General features: G+C 48.3%; 1 protein-coding gene and 1 long non-coding RNA gene across 2 annotated transcripts in view; both read right to left on the bottom strand.

Moving 5' to 3' along the window:
* Window positions 1–22,801, bottom strand: part of LOC122393704 (solute carrier family 12 member 9-like) — a 332,365-nt gene that overhangs the window by 53,089 nt on the left and 256,475 nt on the right. Inside the window, exons 10-12 of the mRNA XM_043389950.1 lie at window positions 12,976–13,174; window positions 10,291–10,533; window positions 393–541 (exon numbers count right to left, since the gene is read on the bottom strand). Coding sequence (XP_043245885.1) covers window positions 393–541; window positions 10,291–10,533; window positions 12,976–13,174 — 591 coding nt within the window. The remainder of the gene's footprint in view (window positions 1–392; window positions 542–10,290; window positions 10,534–12,975; window positions 13,175–22,801) is intronic.
* Window positions 13,363–21,652, bottom strand: LOC122393705. Its single transcript, XR_006258739.1, has 2 exons — window positions 21,123–21,652; window positions 13,363–15,108 (listed from the first exon to the last, which is right to left on the bottom strand). It is a non-coding gene; the product is annotated as an uncharacterized LOC122393705 (long non-coding RNA).

The raw sequence follows: 22,801 nt of genomic DNA, 5'->3' as shown, positions 1-22,801 counted from the left end.
AACTACACAAACAGGAATACATGACCTGTCCAACTACACAAACAGGAATACATGACCTGCCCAACTACACAAACAGGAATACATGACCTGTCCAACTACACAAACAGGAATACATGACCTGTCCAACTACACAAACAGGAATACATGACCTGTCCAACTACACAAACAGGAATACATGACATGTCCAACTACACAAACAGGAATACATGACCTACCCAACTACACAAACAGGAATACATGACCTGCCCAACTACACAAACAGGAATACATGACCTACCTGTCTTCACAAACCTGTCAGTGGTAATGTTTTATGCCGGGAGGTCTCAGACGCGGCCCGGACACACTTGGCCCCGATAGACCCAGAGAGCTGGCCCCGTTCGGCCGGTGCTTACTTGCTGAGGAAGTCGATGTGGCTGTGGGCGTCTCTGAAGCCGAGTATGACCGTGTTGGGCTTCATGCCTCCCATTCCGGAGATGCGCACCAGGTGCTGCATGCCGTCGCGGACCGACGAGGCCAGCGTTAGCTCCGTGAAGGCCTTCACCTGAGAGCACCGCGCCCGAGGCCGTCAGCCGCAGCCGGCATATACAACAACGGGTACCCCAACCACGCCGAAAGCGCCCATTTTACCTGGATGAGATACAGGGTAGGCAAGGGCGGATCCAGCCGGCCGTCTTGGGGGGGGGGGGCAACCGGTTGGGACTACCCAAACCTAGGGTACCCCCAAATCTAGTTTTCTCACCGGTTTAGGCCACTTATTTTTCACCCCTTCGCCTTTTCATCGAAAAAAAAAAACGAAACGAAAACATTTGCAAAAAGTGAGATATTTCGTCTCAGCTGAGTCAAGGAACTACCTTTTTGGTAACGTAGAACTAAGGCTTAAATCTTCCACATGAGTTGTCAAGCCAGGTAAAGAGAGTGATTTTTTTCTTAAATGTTTTCTTCCCCTTAGTTTTCCTTTGTGACCCACGACCGCTAATTCAGGGAGGACAAGCTGCCCCGACGGTTCCTGGCCCTATGAAAAGATGTGAGGGCAGCGCTCCCACGGCCCCAGAGTTGTGGGGGCAGGCCGCGCATTTGCTGTCTTTTCGTGGTTTTAAGCGTTCAAACATGTTGTATCAGCGCTTGTCTTCATTTAGTTGACACCGCAATTTAAGCATTAAATTTGTATTGCCGGTAACAAAGGTTTTAAAACAGACAAGACTGATTAAGTGGATAAAACACACAAAATAATAAAAAACAAATCGTTCGTTCGAAGATATAAACCAAGGATATAAACTAAGGAGTCAAACAAAGACCAATAAAAACGCAAGGAACTCAGCCAGGGGGGGTCGAAGTCTAGTTCATACTAGACTGGCAACCCCACGGCTGACGTCACGATCCCCAGCGTGACGTCACAGCCCCAGGGCATTGACCCCTTGAAGCTTGCAATATTTGATGGTGCTTACAGACAAACTGAACAAAGCTTGTACGTAACAAAAGAGTTATGCTTCTACGCTCGATAATGTGTTTATTGTGTTTTTAGCAGATAAAGCAGACAAAAATTGTTCAAAGGCAGAAACAGCGAGGTGTGCGCCAGTCGCCACGCATCGATCTCATCGCATATGGTGCCCCAAGAGGCGCAGCATTGCACCCGTGACCCCTCTTTATGTCCCTAAGGTCATTTCAGGTCAAGAATGGTCTCCAGCAGTTTTTTGTTTTACCGTAAACTTAGACAGAGATATGATTCTTGATTAAACAGCAACAAAAATACATTAGATGTGTTCAGCCCAACGATACAGATCGACTGATATGCATTACGGCATTTTCCGGTCAGGACATGACCTGGAAATGAGGTAAAATTGTCGAAATGACTTTTTGTGGTCAATTCAAAGTTTATTTGACGCGTATTGACGAGAGGAGCACGTTTATCTGCATTTTGCCGGCGTGAAGTCTCATGGAAATCCGTTGAATAAAGTTTAGGTCTGCGGAGTCGGAGTCGGAGTCAATCGGCGTCGACAGTTTTGCCCGGATTCAGAGTCTTAATCGACATGTCATTGCTCAAATTCGTGGTCTTCGTCTGTTTGCGGAAAATATTACGTTCGGTGACCTTTCCAAGACCGATGTTTAAGCTGACTTCGTGTTCATCTTCCTGTTTGGACGAGCTTTTGAGTGTGAAAAGCAAAAGGGGGTGGCTGCACCCGAAACTGCTTTTATTCACAGACATGTTATTTATAACCACAGTTCTGACCGGGGTCGGAGTCGGAGTTGATTTTGGAAACCAGAGCCGGAGTCAGTCGGAGTCACCGAAAATCAATCGACTCCGCAGACCTGGGCAGGGTTGCGGAGTCAAAGTCGGAAATAGAGTCGGCTGGAGTCGATAGGTAATGTATGCCCGCAGTCGGAGTCGAAGTTGGTTTTTGGAAGCCGGAGTCGGAGTCGGAGTCAGAGTCACCGAAAATCCATCGACTGCGCAGCCCTGGACTTATTACGGAGCGAGCGAAGCGAGCGTAGTCTTTCCTTAGATTAACGGAAATTTCTGAGTATGAGCGGCCGGCCGGCCGGCCGTGGTCACGATTCTGCGACGCTTATATCTCAGCAACCACTTGACCGATGTACACGCGGTAATTTTTGTAGGGTAGCTTCATTCCTTCTACCAAGTATTGGACTATTCCCGATGCATGTGGGTGACCTCTTATGCACGTGCCACGCAGGGGCGTCGCCACGGATTTTTGAGTGGGGGGGGTCGGGTTTCTAGTCTTCACCCGATGGGTAGGGGTGTTTTTTTTTTGCCACACTTCCCAGTTTTGTGCGTGCGTATGTGTGTGTGTGTGCGTGTGTAACAAATCGGCGCGCAGCGCCGCCAAATTTGGTATAACCTATTAGGTAGGTATACCTACCTACATCACTTGCGTAAAAATTATCACTGGTCACTTAACCCGCGCCCTGGTGGGGTCTGTTTATAACGCGACCTGGTGGGGGGGGGGCTATTTTTTGCCCCCCTCGTATCTCCGAAACTACTGGACGGATCCGCAAAATTCAAACGGCGTTCGAAAGGCCTGTCAAATTTGTCGCGGGAAACCAAATTTCATTGACCTCGGGGTCACCGATGACGTCACAGTCAGGTCAAAGATGAAATGTTTCACCGTTCACGGGTCTTCTAGGCAATGCGCTATAACACCGAGGAAAACGCATTTTGTCGAGAATCAGCGATAGGGCGTCAGTTGCCTAGTAGATATGTTGCTATTAGAGGTCACTGACAATACCAGGTTAGGTCACAGGTCAGGTCACCAAGGGTCACAGGCATAAGCGTAGGAACCATGGGTGCAAGGGTGCAGCTGCACCCACAATATTTCTCCAGTGGGTGCAGACAATGTTTTCTGCACCCACAATAATCTGAACCAAAAACCCCTTTTCTCATCAACACCACTTTCCATGCAGCACGGCAAATTCAGGATATGTTGCCCACTATCCATCTTTCGAAGCATTTGCTTTTGTGATGATCTTCAAAACTTACATTTGTGCTGAAGAAAAAAGGGAATGGAGGATGTGATTGAACACATACCGAGCCGATGACCCACTGTCAAAAATGTCAGCCCGATATCTTTGAAAATGGCTAAGTTGGCCGCTTTTACTTTTTGCGGTAGCCATTATTGACAATATTAACCCTCGCATGTGTGCGGCGTTTTCCAGCTTCTAATGTGTAGGGGGAGGGCCGGGAGGGGGGGGGGCTGATCGAGCTAGAGCTTCGCGAAAAAAACGAGGGTGTTGCCCGTGACGAGAGGAAGCCGACGATACCCAATTTTAAGGTCCTAGATCATTGGTTGACCTTCCAGGTCAGCTCAATGTTCCAAAAGTCGGGAAAATCGGGACCTGCTAGAACTGCGTAAAGTGAAGCTGTTATCGGGTTTTTCGGGTGCTGATCACGAATATCATGTTAATTTTGATCACAGATGATTTCTTCATGCATTTAGGCCAGATCGGGTCAGGTCAGGACAGGTCAACTATTAGTCGTCCTACCGGCTATCCATAGTAGGTGTCAACTACCACTGACGGCGTCGTCGGTCGTAGCATGTTACGAAGACACTAAAACTACTTCGTAAACGTTCAAATGGATGCTAAATTCGAAATCAGCCCGAGAAACTACCCCAGAAACATGTAATACTCGAAAAAGTGTATTACATGTGTATTAATACTTTATGAAAGCTTCTGAGTGGCGGCTCTTCCACCAGCTATAAGCTGGTTGTTTCGTAGTTCTTGACTTATAGCTAAACTTCTGATTCTCAGACAATTTATGATCGATCACACTTAGATCACAAGGATGCTTCTACCGGGATAAAAACAGATATCTCTGTGTATCATTCACTTTATCACCAGGAACTGGCGACTTGAATTCTGTATAACATAATAAGTCTTTATTCTTGTTTCTTTACGCGCTGAAATTAACCACCTGTGTCTGGAACCATGATATGATAAAGTAAAAATATTATGCCAAAGCTAGATAAATTAGATGAGCCCCGAAATACAGGAAAATATCCAAAGAGCTTGTTTTACCCTATTTCATAACAACAGAACTATCTGCAAATACGAGATAGCGTCCTTAGCAACCGCCCATAGCAACGTGTTTGTCTGAACCACGCATCTGGAAAATTAAGTAGATACTGGATAAGTCGACTAGAGTTTGGTCAAAACTACACTGAATTTGATTTCGAAATGGCTTTTTGTGAATCAAATGTAAAGTGACTTATTATTTCCTTTCAAATTTTCATACTATTAGAAAACATGCTTGTTTGCTCTATTTTTGTAAAGAAACAACTGCAAGGGCGAAATATCACGACAAATTCTAGTACCTTGTTGGTAGGAAACTTCGTCCAACCTTATGTTTTAGGGCCTTGAACTCAGCCACCACAATTTTACATTTCTCGGTCCTCTTCACGTGCCAATGCACATGTTGAACTGCTGCCTCAGCAATCGGCTGGGTGGCAGCTTCACTCTCCCCATTGCAAGACCATGGGTCGCAATTTGCTGTCACTGCGCTGAACGCCCTTCTGCATCAACTATCTTGACTAACCTGGTGATTGGCCTAGTCAGAACCGCAGACTCGCGCAGACTCGCGCAGAACGCACCAGACCGTCCCGGCTCACTCATACTTGCACTATTCGTCCAAGAGGCCATCTTCCCCTCGGCACAGCGTCGTCGACTAGTAGAACGATATCCCCGATTTGTAAGTTAGGTCTCTGGCGAACGAGTGGCTCTGATCTGGTCTGAAGGAGCGGAACATATTCATTTCTCCATCGTCGCCAGAATTGATCTGCCAAGTACTGGGCTTGTTTCCACATTTTACGTCCGGCCAGATCATTGCGCGTTTATAAAGCCATTTGATCTGACGCTGCCCCTTGCAAAAGCAAAATGTGATTTGGTGTAAGCGGCTCCAGATCGCGATGGTCGGCAGAGACGGGAGTGAGAGGTCGACTGTTTAGGATTGCTTCAACCTCACACATCAATGTCTGCAGAGTTTCTTCAGTGAGAGGTTGCAGGTCCAAAAGACCATCGAGAATTTTTCTTACACTTCGAATAAGCCGTTCCCACGCGCCTCCGAAATGTGACGCACCTGGTGGGTTCAGTTTCCATGTTATTCCACGCTTCAGCATTTCGTGTTCCGTGTAAAAACGATCTGTCAAGAACGCCTGCAGCTCCGTTTTCAGCTCTCTCTTGGCTCCAATAAAATTCCTACCCTGATCTGAGATAATGTTGCGAATTTGGCCTCTGCGTGACATAAAACGCCTCAGAGCGCAGATGAAGGAGTCCGTTGACAGGCTTCCAACAACTTCCAGATGAACGGCTCGCATGGTCATGCATGTAAAGGTAACACCATATTTCTTCATCTGGCCCCTGCCCTTCTTGACATAAAACGGACCGAAACAGTCAACGCCTGAAGTGAAAAATGGAGGTTGCTGAAACTGCAGCCTATCTTCGGGAAGATCCGACATCTTTTGGGTCTCCGAAGGCCGAAGGTGCCGTCGACACTTCACGCAGCGACCGAGTACCCTCCGCACTTCAGCGTTGGCCCTCAGCACCCAAAACCGCCGTCGAAGCTCGGATAAAACATGTTGCCGCCCTTCATGACCAACCTTCTCATGCATATGTTGAATGATCAGTTCGGTAACCCTTGTTCTGCTGGGAAGAACAATCGGATGCTTAATGTCGTGGTCAAGAAATGAGCGCGACAACCTACCACCGACACGAATCAGCCCATCTTCTAGATATATATTCAAGCGGGATAATTTGCTAGCTTTAGACACTTCTTCGCTGAGTAACAAATGACGCACTTCCTGCGAAAACGCGTTTAGCTGAACAGCCTTTAAGACTGCGTTCTCTGCTACTTCAATGTCCTGAACGGTCAGCCTCTGCTCTGTGGGTTGCATCTGCTGGGTAGAATGGTGCGCGACCTTCCTTTGCAATGCTGTTTTTATCTTGAGAATCCAGGCGACTCCGCGAACCATCCTGGTCCAGGTCGAATAGTGTGCAGCTATGCTACTGACTGGATCCATTTGTACTTCCATCGTCGCAGCGACAGATACCTTTTTTAGTTCCAGATCATCCAGTGCGGCATTTTCGTCTTCTATCTGAAGAGGCCAAGAACTTGTCCAAAGAAATGGAGGACCCTGTCTCCAAATTTCGTTTCGTAAGAACTATTCTCCCTTCTGTCCACGGGTAAGAGCGTCAGCTGGATTTTGAGCCGAGGGCACGTACTTCCATTGACTGACACACGATCCATCATGTATGACAGCCAAGCGATTCGCCACGAATACCTGAAATCTCGTCTTTTGGTTTCGTATGTACTTAAGCACAGTGGTGCTATCTGTCCAGAAATAAACATCATTGATACGCAAGATACCTATAAGAAACAGGTAGATCCGATGTTTGAAAGTAAAGCCCCAGTCACAAATTTGACGCACCTGTGACATTTCCTGTCACCCACGTGACTATTGTATTAACTTTTGTGTTTTGCGATGTTTTGACCTTATTTAAAGTACTGAAAGCTCAAAATGTATGATTAATGTTGTTTAAAGCAGCATATTAATAATTATGTTTGTAAATTATCGATAAGCTGCTTATAGCAGGTCACGTGATTGCTACCAGATTATGTGCTCAGAAAGCATCTTTTCAAATTCGATTTTGAACAATTTTTACCTCCTTTGAGGCCAATTGATGGACGGTTTGAGGCACACGATGAAATGCTGAATCTATTGATGCCAAAATTTGTTCGTTTTTTGCATTTTTAGACTAGTATATCCTGGCTCAAACTTTGACCAGTTTGTGTGTAAACCCTATGGTGAAGGGAAAACTCCACAGATTTCAGAGCATCTCTTACTTTACGGGTATAAGAAGGCGTAGGATCCCTTGGCAGCTGTTCATAGGTGTCCAGATCCGAAACCAAGTCATTTATTTTTGATAGATACTGGTCCTTTCTAATGACACACACTGATCTACCCTTATCGCTAGGCAAAATCAGTATATCCTCCCGGCCCCTGGGATCATTCAAAGTGCGCCTTTCGTCTGCCGTCAAATTGTCCCTATCAGCTTTGAACATTTGAAGAGCCTTGGTTACCTCAAAACGGACCTTGGTGGCCTCATCCTGTGACATGTTACTCCTTGAAATCACTTTCTCGACCTCAGTGATAAATTCCATATCATTTACCCTCTTTGGAGTTGGAACAAAGTTAAAACCTTTACGTAAAACACTTATTTCTGACTCTGACAAAGCGTCGCCAGTTAGATTCACATCCCAGTTTGCCACCAAATGACCCGCACGAATATTGTCTCCCTCATCCATTTCCCCTGACCAACAACCCCCGAAGTATCGTTCGGATGCTGAGCCTCTCTAGTCCCCAGACCTGGCGGTGGTGTGTCACGGGCTGTGAAGTATCCTTCCTCCGAGAGAAGCAGAGCACAAGAGGGCTATAAGACACTTACACGAGAACCACTCAGGTCTAGCCAAACATATCAATAGAAACGGGTCACTCTGTCGCTTTCATTTCTACATCCAGCCCTGTTTAGATTTAGGCGAGACCTGTCTAAGTCTTGAAAACTGCTCTCATAGAGTCTGGGCCGTAAGTCCATAAAACGGATATTTTCACCCTCACAGAAACCCATGACCTTATCATTTAAGTTGCCACGTTTCATAGTCTGAAACAAGTCTGAAAGTGTCCGTGGATTGGTCTTGCAGTATCGAGCAGATGATGATGTCTCTTACCTTACTGATCTGTCTAGCAGCCTTAACTAGTTCAGCAATGCAGTCCAGTGTGTAGTCAACGCTGAAGATGGAAAGGTCGTTACCACCAACATGTAGGACTAGGTCAGTTTGCAGAGCTCTGCATGATGCGATCGCTCCATGTAAAACACCAAGGGCGGCACGCGTAGTTCCTCCTTGCAGGCTTCTGAAAACTACTTGCCCACCGAGCAGCTCGCGCGATACGACGAACGTTTTGACACCCGAGCAAAATCGCACCGACACTTGACTCGGCGTCAGTCTTGTTTTGCTTGCGCTTTCGACGCGAGGTGACTGTCGTCCAGCCTCGAGGTTCATGAAGATGTGATGATGGAGGGGAAGGCATTCCAGATGCGTAACTGTCCGCTTGAACACCAGAATCTGCGCGGCCTTCGGATGTCATCATAAGCGCGCTTTCATGTCGTTCATGTGAAAGAGGCTCTTTTAGTTTCCTTTGAGAAGACGTGTGAGTGTGCGAGCATGCGAAATACCCGAGACTAATGTCGTCAGATCCTGCACTTTGCTAGAGAGGCCGTCTATTTGCAGCTGGGTGAGGCGTATGGCTTCCATAACATCCATAAGAGAGATTGTAGAGAAAGATGGACCTGGCGGGTATTAATCTGCGCAGATCGGTCCGGGATTCTGCTCAACTCCTCCAATCACCAGCAAGGTGACGATGAGAGCGAGCCCAAGGGCATTTGCATCATGATGTAAATAGGTTGTGCTTCTCGTCTTATTCTTCACGCGAATGCAAAACATTCTTATGTGAATGTGATAAGCCTGTGGGTCTATCATGGTCTAGACCACGTTGACTTGTGTCTTGCGTGCAAGTATAACGTGAGCCTTATTGTTAACAACTATGTTGTTCCTCTTGCAAATGTGGTTGGTATCCCTCCCAACAATGTCACGTCTTTCAGCGACAAAAAGTTAGAGATCACCGGCCGGCGGCCAGCAAAATCAAATTCTTACCAAAAAATCAGAAAATATGACTTCAAAAATTGTCAATATTTTCAAAACCACGTTGATTTTCAACCTTCTCTTGCGGCCTCTAGACTAAAATTAAATGCTCTACTTAACCGATCTATTTTAGTACGGGAGGAGAAGCAAATACCTTTCCAATACTGCGTCGAGAAATCGGAGCATCACAAAGGTGTGTTATCAGCTGGCTGCAGGTCAGGCCCTTCATTATAAATGAAGGGCCAGCAATTTTATTTTATATGTGCACCAAAAATGATGGCCGGATGGCACCCCTTGCCCAGACTAATTAGTAGGCTGGAGAGGGGTAGTGTGGTGTGGGGAGAGGGGTAGTGTGGGAAGAGGGGTAGTGTGGGGAGAGGGGTAGTGTGGGGAGAGGGGTAGTGTGGGGAGAGGGGTAGTGTGGGGAGAGGGGTAGTGTGGGGAGAGGGGTAGTGTGGGGAGAGGGGTAGTGTGGGGAGAGGGATAGTGTGGGGAGAGGGGTAGTGTGGGGAGAGGGGTAGTGTGGGGAGAGGGGTAGTGTGGGGAGAGGGGTAGTGTGGGGAGAGGGGTAGTGTGGGGAGAGGGGTAATGTGGGGAGAGGGGTAGTGTGGGGAGAGGGGTAGTGTGGGGAGAGGGGTAGTGTGGGGAGAGGGATAGTGTGGGGAGAGGGGTAGTGTGGGGAGAGGGGTAGTGTGGGGAGAGGGGTAGTGTGGGGAGCAGGGGTAGTGTGGGGAGAGGGATAGTGTGGGGAGAGGGGTAGTGTGGGGAGAGGGGTAGTGTGGGGAGAGGGGTAGTGTGGGGAGAGGGGTAGTGTGGGGAGCAGGGGTGGAGAATTGTGCCAAGTTGGGGTAGCACGAGCCTTCCCAATTCCACGCCGGCTGCGCCGGCTTAGCTTTGAAGCCGCACCAGACGGCGGAGGTCAAGGTCACCGCCAGGGCGGCGGCGGATTTGCTGCGCCCGTGCAACCCCAACTCGGCATATTTCTCCACCCCTGGTGGGGAGAGGGGTAGTGTGGAGGCAGCCGTGGACCGGGAGAGATGGCTAGTTTGGGGACGGAGAGTGGGTCGAGGCGGCGCCAGTCCTACCTTCAGATAGTCGACCAGTTTCATCCAGAGCAGGGTTTCGGCGGCGCATGGGTCGGCCGGCCGGCCGTCCAGATCGCCCACCTTCACGTGCGCGATCACAAAGAGCCCCGACTTTTTCATGTCGTTGACGAACTGGATGAGCGGACAGGCTGAGCGCGGATTGGCCACCAGCAGCAGCATCTGCGGCCGCCAGAACTTGACGTGTGCCTTTCGCGGGTCCAACAGCAGCAAATACTTGCGCACCTGGCGATAGAGAACAAACTCAGCGCAGCGTACCTGGCGAGAGAGAACAAACTCAGCGCAGCGCACCTGGCGATAGAGAACAAACTCAGCGCAGCGTACCTGGCGAGAGAGAACAAACTCAGCGCAGCGTACCTGGCGAGAGAGAGAGAGGAGGACCTGGGGCCGTATTCACGTCGATGATTTTCGTAAGAATTGTCGTAAGTTTGACCTACTTCTTAAGTAATTTTTTTTTTTTAATCACGTGAACTCCGTCGATAAAAACTTAAGAAGTGTCGACGTGAATACCAAATTATACTTACGAAAGAAAATCGACTTACGAAGTCGACGTGAATACGGCCCCTGCTCCGGACAGTAGCCAGCGGCTATGTCCGAGGAGCCCTGGAGCATGCCGCAGCAGCCTGGCTTCCCGCCACGCCGCCCTCCCACGTGGAACTTCTGGAGAGGGAAATGAGAGCAGCGGCGAGAGTCGTCACGGGGTGCACTCGCAGCACTTCGTCGGACGCGCTCATGGCGGAAGCGGGCCTTCTCCCGGTATCGGTGAGGAGAAGGACACTGGCTGCGCGTTTCCTGGCCAAGGCGACTGCGCTCCCCCCGGAGGAGCCGCTCCATCGAGTGGCCGCGTCGGACGCCCCGGCCCGTCTACGATCCGTGACGGGCTGCCGGCTGGAGAACCCTGGGACGAGAGATGTGGGAGGCGGCCGGTGTCGGCCCCCCTATCGACCCAGTATCGCAGGCGAGCGTCCCCCCGTGGGAAGTGAAGAGCGGGGTCACCATCAGCCTGGACGTGGGACCACTACCACTGAATGCGACTTCCACACAGAAGAGAGACGCGGCGACCTGTCACCTAGGTAGTCTGCCACAGTGCGCGACTTGGGTTTGGTCCGACGGCTCGGTGGAGGGAGGCATCACAAACGGCGGCGCTGGCGTTTTCATCGAGGACCCGGACGGCCAGCAGCACCTACTCACGGTGCCGGCGGGGAACGTCTGCTCCAGCCACCGTGCTGAAATGGTAGCCCTCAGAGAAGCGCTGAAGTTCCTGCTGGACCGACAAACCCTCCCTCCTGAGCCGATCGTGATATGCACGGACTCCCAGTCAGCTCTGGCGGCACTCCGGGGTGGCCCCTCTACCCAAACAACGCTCATAGGAGGAGAAATCTGGGCGGCGCTTCAACAGCTGTCGGCCCGCGGCAGGCGTACCTACCTACAGTGGGTACCTTCCCACTGCGGCCTGCCCGGGAACGAGAGAGCGGACGAGCTGGCGAAGCAAGCTTCAGCACTGGACCAAGAGGAAGTCCCCGTCGACGCCATGACGGTGTACCGCGCGGTGGCAAGGACGGCGCGGGACCAGTGGGTCAGCGACTGGCCGCGCGGATGGTACCGCAGCCTCATGGGAGCGAAGCTGCCGGGACCAGTTAGACACCTGGATCGAGCAGAGGCGGTGGATGTGCACCAGTTGCGAGCGGGGCACTGGTCAGGCTCCGCCCAGTACCTCCACCGAATCGGCCGGAACCCGTCGCGACACTGCCCGCAGTGCGAAGACGTGGACTGCCAGGGTGCCCGCTGCCCCCTGTGCAGAGAGACGGCGGATACTCCGTACCACGTCCTGGTCGAGTGCCCGGCCCTGATGGGCGCCAGGCTGCGACTCACCGGGACAATTAGACCCAACAGGGAAGAGGTGCGGGGCGACGGAGTTGTCGCGGCCCTGGCGGCCGCGTTCAGGACCCTGCAGAGCCGTCAGGCTACAGTCGACTGAGGTCGACCTGGAGGGAACAAACAACAACAACAACAGAGAGAACAAACTCAGCGCAAGCCGCAAGGTACGTACCTAACGTACAGGTCTCGCGAGATTAAGCGGTAGGTTTTGCACTTTTACATTTCCGGTTATATCTCAGAAACAAATCGATCTACGATTACATTTCCGGTTATATCTCAGAAACTAATCGATCAACGATGAAGCCATTTTAAACGATCATGGCCGGCTTGTTACCCAACAAGTCGATCGCATCTTCACCACTCAAAAGCTTAAGACGACGAAGATATAGCCTGAAGTACACTAAATTTTCTAGGTGCAAAACCTACCGCTAAAACCCGCGAGACCTGTACCTGACCGGAGAAAACAACTCAGCGCAAGGCAATGAAACGGCAAACATGCCTCACCACAATGCCGCTGCTGGTTAGTTTGAACACTGAACAGAACCGACCCACCCGTCCGTCCGTCCGTCCGTCCGTCCGTCCGTCCGTCCGTCCGTCCGTCCGTCCGTCCGTCCGTCCGCCCGCCCGCCCGTCCGTCCGTCCGTCCGTCCGTCCGTCGGTCTGTCTCTGTCTCTGTCTCTGTCTCTGTCTCTGTCTCTGTCTCTGTCTCTGTCTCTGTCTCTGTCTGTCTGTCTGTCTGTCTGTCTGTCTGTCTGTCTGTCTGTCTGTCTGTCGCCCGCATACTGATACCTGGTGGAATATGAGCGCCTGCGACAGCGACCCCCAGTTGTTTTCTGTGGCCGGCGAGAAGTTGTGGACGAGCGCCACGAGCACCACCAGCACGGCCACGGAGACGAGCAGGCACCACCAGCTCACCAGCAGCGCCAGCGCCAGGGTACCCGCCATGCCGAACAGGCACGTGTGCCACGTGAAGTAGGCGAACTCGGGCCTGCCGGCGCCCGTACGGTCCCCCTCAGTTACCCTGGCTACCATCTCAATCAATTACTCCCCGCCGTGTACCCAACGACTACACGGTCCCCCACAGTTATGTAACAAATGTAAAAAGTAAATAAACAATGTCTTCTTCTGTGATAGTCTGTTTGGGGACCTCTTGTTCGAGCCGTATAACCAACACGGTTTTTCTTTTCTTGAAGTATGTATTGCAAATTTGACGACAGAATCCAAAAGTAATAAACAGTCGGCCGAGACTTTGAATAACGATACGTCAGGCCGCTACGGCGGTTGGCTTTCGAATAACTCTTTCACAGCTCCTGCTCGGCGTTCGGCGTCGGCCGCTATATTGAAACGTCATACACACACGTCATACATATAGATGTACGTCATATCATAGCACCAATCAGAAGCGGGCAAGGACAGGCGTCGCAGGTGAGGAGTGAGGACCATATAAGGATATTGTAAGTGGGCGAGGGGGCTGGGCGGTAAGTAGGTACAGAGGGAGGTGGAGGACGGGGTAGGAACGAATTTCGTTACAACACAACGCGAGGTCCTTAAAGCTGAAATTTTGACCAAAATTTTCGGCTTGGGATACTCCTAATATGATGCATGATATAACGTACACAACACACGACACAGCAAAAACAACACCTAACACAACAATATACACAGCACCTCAACACACAATTTCCCGTTTTTCCGATCGTTGCAGTCCTCGTAGTTATAAGTCTATAGAGTCTTCTTCATTGTCCGTTTACGAAACATAGTCTACTGTCCCACTCGTGCTCATCGATTCGGTTCTCGCTTCGCAATCACTGGTAAGATTCCGCTGCGGGCACATCAGTTCAGGGAGTTCAGAGAGTTCAGAGGGTTTAGGTCACCTTTGACGCTGCTGTCTGACACGTGTTTGTCCGTCCATTGTCCATTGACACCAGATCGTGTGTCAGATATTGACACATTGACGTTCTCACGTCTCGCGTATTGTTGTGGGTCGTCCGTCCGGTGTCGGCTGACCAGACCACGCGTCATCGTAGTTTTATCGGGGCGCCCGGACGTGGGGTGTCCGATGCGGGGCGGCCCGATCTCAGTGGCGCTGACTAGCACCGGCGGCGGCTCGACCGAGTGTGGGAGCGCCGCTACTGGTACCTCTGCTGCGGAGAAAGAACTCCTCTGGAAAATATTTGAATCAGACATCTGCGGATTTCTGAGAAGCGAGGGTCGGAGACGGTTTTAACCATTTTAAGCACGAGGGACTTGGGTCCGTGAGTTTTTCCCGGGGCTTGATATTTGGAGCTACACTTGACGTTTCTTCAACAATAACACTGTCAGGGGCAGGATTTTGAGCGGATACTTGCTGGGGTCGGATCATAATGGGTTTAAACACATGACATCGGACGTATAGAACAGTTAATAGCACTAACGCAACCACAATACACGTTGTGACCGAGATGGCGGGGATAACGACAGTTTTATTATGCTGAGCATTGCGTACTCGAATCTGTTGAATATGTTTCTTCAAGTTAGACAAATGGACACTTTTGTCCTGAAGTGGGGGAATGAAGTTTACTGCTTCGGGGAGTGAAACATTAGTTTCCGAAAGATCAACAAGTACATTTGACCAAGTATCTATTACAATGTCAATAACTTTTACGCTCTGGTTAAACTTAGCAAAAAGCTGAATTGCCTGGTCACTTCGCAATTGTTGGCGGTGCTCTGCAAATATACTACTGACTTTACTTTTAAAGAGCTTCACATGATGCTCTAGCTTCAATACAAACGTCCATGATGTCCTGGTTTCGATGGGGATGTGAAGAGTCCAGTGGTCGTATGAAGCGTAGAGATGGCCTCGGGGCAGGAAGAGAACGTTGGCCGTTGTCGGAGATGTCAGATAGAACAGGAATGTCAGGAAGAACGGTCTTGCCCACATCTCTGGAACACACACAAACAACTATCAACATTTCGCAAACATGAGGTTAGTACACGAACAATTGAACGGTTCACTGACCGAACATAAAATGAACAACACATAAATGGCTGTGGCATACTAGCCAGAGTCGGTATATCATTCAACACAATACAACGTGGTACCGCGATTACGTTGTCTTCGGCATACAAACCGGGATCCATATTCTATATAAACACTATAACACCATACAGCCGTTCAGCCTTCATCGTACTAGCTGGGTTCCACAAAATACTGTAGACATTCGGCTGTCATCCGACCTGTAATAACTCAGTGGGCCGGGGAACCTTTTTACATTTTTTCTAATTGTTTGAACATGTCGGTCATCAACTTCTCATGTGTTTTCAGCATCTTAACTAACAGGGCTTCTTTCACACGTGGGTTAGTACACATTTGCTCCTTTTCAATATGTACACCATCGGCGTCCAATTCGTCTGAATCCGATTCGTGGTCTTGGTCGGCACATTGTAATTTTGAAGGAGGGCTACGCGCTTCTGCATCCATGTCGTTCGACTCTGATTCTGTACGGGTGAGTGGTCTTTTCATAGGGGTAGGTTCAACTTCGAATGGATCAGATAACTTTTCCGTTCTCAGGCGCTTTGCTAATTGGGACAAAGGAATATTCTCATCGTCAGAACTATTGTCTTTCGATTTTTCTTCTCTCCATCGTTTTCGCATTTCTGATAACGGCACGTCAAGATCTGCATCGGAATCAGAATCTTCAGGTAAAGGTGGGTAATTTTGTTCACTCGGCGACGGTTTCGCTGGAGCGTAAGTTTCAACAGGGGTTGATATCGAACTGGGGGTTGAATCACGAATAGACCGATCTGTGACTGTTTCAGTATTATGCATTTCTGTATCAGCGAATGAGAACTTTGATTGACGTGGAGGCTGCACACGAAGTGGAACGGGGATAAACGACTTCTGTTTACTTTCGTACTTGCTGTTGATATGATGTGGTTCTTCTGTCACGTTTTCCCAAAGGGTATCTGGATCAGCGAATCTCAAATTATGAACGTTCACTACTTTGACATCGCCAGACAGCTGGTTCTTAATGACAAAGGTTACGTCGTTGATGGCTTTGATAACGCGGTAAAAAGGTTTCCAATGGCACGACAGTTTGGCAGCATTTTGAGTCGCCTCTGTAGGGTTTCTGAAGTAAACCATATCACCGACTTTGATTTTCGTTGGCTTGGCGGTACGATCGTAATAAAATTTGTTTCTCTCATGACTTTGTACTAGGTTATGACGCACATGACTGTAGGCAGAATGCATGTTTTCGAGCATGGTAGGTACGTAATCTTCACCTTGGTAACGATATTTTGGAGATAAAATGCTATCGAGTGGTAGAACAGGGTCACGACCGTAAAGAAGGAAGAAAGGGGAATACTTGGTAGTCTCGTTTTTCGCGGTGCGATAAGCAGACAAGATTGAAGGAAGCTTTGTGTCCCAGTCACGTTGAGATTTACTCACTAACTTTGCTAACATGTCGTTCTGAACTCTATTATATCTTTCGCATTTGCCGTTCGATTGCGGGTGGTAAACGGAAGTTCGGATATGTTTAATGTTACTAAAAGTTGTAATTTGGTCTATGACGGCGTTGCAAAACTCTGTACCATTGTCTGAAATCATAATCCTAGGACAAGCATGGCGAGGGATGATATGTTCTAATAAAATTTGGGCAACCGTTTCTGCACTTTTTGATGAGGTAGCGAACGACTCTGGCCATCCAGAAAATAAATCGATGACAGTAATAATGTACCGGTGTCCTTGGAAACTTTCAGGGTACGGACCGGACGTGTCTACTGCGATCTGCTCGAAAGGAAATTTTGGGATTGGCATATCTTGCAGAGGGGGTCGCTCGCGTCTGAGCTTCCGCATATTACAGGCGACACATGTTTTTAAATACTGAACAACGTCTCGATATAAACCGGACCAAAAATAACGTGAACGGATCTTGTCGTACGTTTTATCTATACCTAAGTGTCCGCCGAAATAGCCTGAATGAATTTCTTCGATGATCAGTTTCTGTAGGGGCTTGGGAATAACTAACTGCAAACCTGGAAATGAGGGGTATTTGGACGGATCAGAAACTCGATATAGTAGACCGTCTTCCAAAATATAATAACGAGACACTACAGCATGGTTCGAATGATTTGGGTCCTGTAATACTTTGATCAATTGTTGGATCTCGGGATCCTCTCTCTGAAGTAAACCAAGGTCGGGGTGTCCTTGTAAAAACTCTTTGAATTTTTCCTTGGGAGGAACCTCAGGTAACTCACTTCTTTTCACTTCAGTCTCTACTTGAATGTCAGGCGCTCTATCGGAATCAATCACATTCACACTGCACGAAGATTCATTATTTACACCGAATGTGTCTACGCATTCGTCGACATGGCACGGTAATGACTCACTAGTCATTAATCCATTTCCTGGGATATCCGTGTGACAATCCTCTCCTGAGGTGTCCAGTCGCGACAATGCGTCTGCAACTACATTCTGACGTCCACTAATATACTGTATATCACATCCATACTCATCTAATATAATCGCCCAACGTTGAATCCTAGCATTCTTCATTTCACTGGTGAACAGGTGCTTGAGGGGCTGGTGGTCCGTCATAATCGTAACTTTACAACCGAGCAAATAGGGACGGAACTTTTGTACACTATATACAATCGCATAAGCTTCTCGCTCGATAGTAGGCCAGCGTTGCTGGGTTTCGTTGAGCTGATGCGATAAATATTGGATGACTCTTTCACCCAAATCAGTCTCTTGGACTAGCGCAGCACCTATGGCGTTTTGTGACGCGTCAGTATATAACTTGTACGGCTTGTCTACGTTCGGATATGCCAAAATTGGTGCAACTGTTAAAGCTGAACGAAGAGTTTCAAACGAAGACTGACATGCATCATCCCAATAAAAACGACGATTTTTCTTTGTTAGCTCGGTCAATGGTTTGGCTATCCTTGCAAAATTTGGAACGAATCGCCTGTAGAATCCACACATACCAAGGAATGATCTGACGCCTTTGACATTTGTCGGAGGACGGAGATTTTGTATTGCACTTATTTTCTCGGGATCCGGTTTGATACCAGATGGAGTAACTACATGGCCTAAGTATTTTACTTCTTGTTTCAAAAACTCACATTTTGACATCTTCAATTTCAAGCCAGCGTCTCTCAAACGTGAAAAGACTGCATCTATATGTTCTAAATGTTCCTCAAAGGTTTTTGAATAGATCAAAATATCATCCAAATACGCAATAGTAAATTTGTGTTGAATGCCCCACAGTACTTTATTCATGAGCTCTGAAAATAGACTGGGTGCATTGACATACCCAAAACATAACTTTTCAAACTCGTATTGACCCATGAAACAAGTGAATGCCGTTTTGGCCTTTGACTCGGGATCCATGGCTATCTGCCAGTACCCACTGCGGAGATCCAAAGAAGTGAAATATTTCGCACCTTCAAGCGAAGCCAAAATGTCGTCTATGCGCGGAAGAGGGTAACTATTTTTGACAACAATTTTGTTCAAAGCACGCAAATCAACACAAAACCGTTTTTGTCCATCCTTTTTATCTACAATCACAATCGGACTAGACCAGGGACTACGACTAGGGGAAATGATGCCAGCCTGCAACATTTTCTGGATATGCTCTTCTACAAGTTTTCTCTGACTGAAAGGCAACCGGTAAGGTCGCTGTTTAATTGGTGGATGATCACCAGTTTCAATTGTTGCTTTCACTAAATCAGTACAACCTAAATCCAAATCACTTTTTGCAAACAAATCCTCATTTTGGGCCAAGAAGTCTTGTATCTTTTTACGTTGACCTTCGGACACATGTGACAATCGCGCTTTTTGACTTTCGGGGACGTCATCTGACGGTTCACTACACTGGTCACCTTCCTCACTAGCTGTAAATATGCATCCTTCCGGGTCTTCTAAAACTTCCGCAATGCCAATGACTGATCGAGAAGGCAAAACGTAATCCCTACCAGTGGCGTTCACTATCACGACTGTAATACGCTTGTTTTTGTCTACGTGACCTACACTTTCAACCAAACACAAACCAGGTTCTTCTCCTAGAACGGGTGCATTGCTCAAAGGTTGAACTATACAATCTTGATCTAGCAATTGAACACGGTTGACTAACGCAGGAATCTCTATATACGACTGAGCAGGAATTGTAACTTTGTGAGGCACTCGAACCAAAGATGTCGTCGTTTGGCAAGTCAGACGTTGCGGTCGCAGAGGGATGACGTTACCGTTGAGGTTCATCGTCTTTTGTCCAAAATCCAATTGAACACCGAATGCGGAGAGAAAGTCGTTGCCTAGGATACAGTCGTTTTTCAGACCTTCTACGATTTGGAATTTGAACGGTTGATTAAATCCTGCAATTTTGACTTGTAGTACGGCCGTTCCGAAGTTTGTGAGTCTATGACCAGAGATAGAACGAATAGGAACGCAGTTCCTCGTAGAAAAACCCTTGATTTTCCTGCACTGAATTTTATCAAAAGCTTCACGTGAAATAAGGGATATGTCCGCTCCTGAATCTACTAACGAATAAGCTTTTTGGTCGCTTAGAGATACATAGCACATCGGCGTATCAGGTTTAATTTTAATTTGTGCTGCTTGCGGTCCAGGTTTCTTTGAAGAAACTTTCCGTTTCGGACCGTCTTTCTTTGGCGCGTTTCTGGTCGCTATTTTTCGAGACGCGCGTTCGCGTTTCCCTGGGTACTTTGGGGAGGAGGACGGGTGGAGTTGCGTCGGCACGTACGACGTACATGTCCAGGTGTGCCACAAGCGATACAGATGGGGGATCCATCTTCAGTCCACTGGTAGTTCGGTCTGGGAGTCGGAGGGGCTTGAGGGGGAGTTTGTACGTTGCCATAGTACGACATCAGCGGGGGTGGAACATCAAAGCGGACTTGCGGGGGAGCTGTCGGGGGAACGTTGAAGTAAGTCGGTGGGGGAGTAGTCGGAGGTACGTTGAAACGCACCTGCGGTGGGGCGGTCTGAGCACGTTTTTGCGGTTTTAGTTTTTGGATGTCGCGAGACATTCGCTGCACTTGGGAGGTTAGATTCTGAATAGTGGTCCGAAGTTCAGAGTCGGTAGCGGACTGAATACCGCTGCAGTCCATGGGTTCGACGTCGGACTGAGGAGGGGAGTGATGGCGGCAGACTTGGAAAGTCCTGTCGGCCTGCTGCTCACTTTCAGCGAAAGCGAGGGCGTCGTCGAGGTTAGTGAATCTTTTCCTGATCAAGTTTCGCGCCAAGCTGTCGTCGCTCACGCCTTTTTGGAACACTTCTACTAGGAAGCGTTGCGCCTCAGGGGCAGAGAGATTTTCGAATGCCTCCGATGCCATTGTCCGCAGCTTTTCAGCAAAATTTTGTACCGACTCACCACGGTTCTGTTTTAGACGTCTGCATTTTTCCGAAGCCAGGTACGGATCAGTCATTTCGCTATACCTTTCCTTTAGTTTGCGTCGGAGTTCCGACCACGTGATTTGGGGGTTTTCTTTTAGCATGCGTGAAGCGTACGCACCAGCGGATCCGTTTAAAGTGATGGTCGCCAAAACACACATACGCTCTGAATCGCAGGTAATAGATATCTGATCCATGTCGTTTAACCATTGGGCGAATTTGGCGGAACCCTCCCCGGAGAATGTTCGGATGTGCTGAGCTAGACCCTGAATACGGAGTTCCTGACAAATATTTTGGAGCGCTTTGGTGATGACTGCCTCGGACATTTTGAAAACTCTGGTAAGTATAAATCAATCAGCGAATACAAACAAGTGGTGTTTATGGAGCGTTGACAAATAAACAGTTCAGTTGACACACGAAATGCGGAGATAACAGTCACACAATGCAAAAATTACACAAATGTACACAGGCACAATAACAGTTGAGCAATCGAAAACGAAAATGTGGGCGAAGACGTTCAGGGAAAAGATAGGAAAGAGTGACAGCTTACTGTTCGTAGACTTGTAGAGCAATTTCTTGCGGAACCAATTTCAATTCTTGAGTTTTTTTTTATTTAGATCCGGGTCACGGCACCATTTGTAACAAATGTAAAAAGTAAATAAACAATGTCTTCTTCTGTGATAGTCTGTTTGGGGACCTCTTGTTCGAGCCGTATAACCAACACGGTTTTTCTTTTCTTGAAGTATGTATTGCAAATTTGACGACAGAATCCAAAAGTAATAAACAGTCGGCCGAGACTTTGAATAACGATACGTCAGGCCGCTACGGCGGTTGGCTTTCGAATAACTCTTTCACAGCTCCTGCTCGGCGTTCGGCGTCGGCCGCTATATTGAAACGTCATACACACACGTCATACATATAGATGTACGTCATATCATAGCACCAATCAGAAGCGGGCAAGGACAGGCGTCGCAGGTGAGGAGTGAGGACCATATAAGGATATTGTAAGTGGGCGAGGGGGCTGGGCGGTAAGTAGGTACAGAGGGAGGTGGAGGACGGGGTAGGAACGAATTTCGTTACAAGTTACCCTGGCTATATCATCTCAGTTACTCCCCGGCGTGCAGGGGCGGGTCCAGCCGATCCGTTTGGGGAGGGCAAAAGTTTCCGACCCAGTTGACGACCCCGACCCACCGCTGCACCGGAACGGGTGTCGGAAAGTAGTTTTGGATTGGGTGCAAAATTTTCTAAACGGGACCCTCTGGGAGCTTTGGGCCTCTTTACTTTTTCAAGGAATTCATAGTCGATTTATGAAAACCAATACCTTTGGAAAGCAATTCCCATGCAATATGAAAACATGAAATGAAACAATTAAATGAATAATTTCATACGTTATTTAAAACGTTTGCCAATTAAAGTGCACCTTAAACAATCACAGCATAAAGAAGTGAAATGCGGCTACTTTTTTACTGGATGTGCTTGTTTAGTCTTATCACCACCCGCAGCGTCTCAAACCACTTTTCTGGATCCGCAGTGGACCTTTGAGAGCCCTACGGGACCACTCCTAGAAGACCGCATTTAAATGACCTCTGGAAACCGACCCCATGAAGGCCCATCCAGAGACCTGCATGGCTCCTCAGACTGAACGAGCCCTCCGACCATAGTCGGTGAGAATTATATATTACTGACCGGGCCGACGAAATTACTTGGAAATAGAGGTGGCAAAATGTGGACCCGAGGACCCGGTCCAAAGAACCAGTCTGGACTAGTGATGTCAATTACGGAAAATCGGAATACCGATACCAAACCAAATACCAACCCAAACCGTGGAGAAATACCGAAACCAAACCAACTTGGGAACATGAGGAAAATACCAACTTTTTACCGATTTCTTAGCCTCTTAAACATTACCGAGGGTTCATGATACCAACAAAATACCAAACACATTAGGATTGAAATACCAAATACCGAGTTGGTATCGGTTTGGTATCGGTATAGGGGTCTCTCTCAGAGACAGTTTTGTCCCACGTCAAGTGGGACAAAAAATGATCACAGAGAAAACAAGATATAGCCTGACCATATATAGCCAGGCCAAGATATAGCCAGGCTATATCTTGTTTTCTCTGTGATTATGTCATGCTGATGAAAAAAAAGATCATTTTGAACCTCACCTCCTCCGATTTTTGCGAAACTTTGTGAAACTACTCATCTATATGTGAAAAGAAAGGAGAC

Source organism: Amphibalanus amphitrite, unplaced genomic scaffold (genome assembly GCF_019059575.1).
Source record: "Amphibalanus amphitrite isolate SeventyFive unplaced genomic scaffold, NRLGWU_Aamphi_draft 000549F_arrow, whole genome shotgun sequence".
In the NCBI taxonomy this organism is placed as follows: Eukaryota; Metazoa; Arthropoda; class Thecostraca; order Balanomorpha; family Balanidae; genus Amphibalanus; species Amphibalanus amphitrite.
Note: the sequence above shows the minus strand (reverse complement) of the source record. Positions and strands in the feature narration are given on the sequence as shown.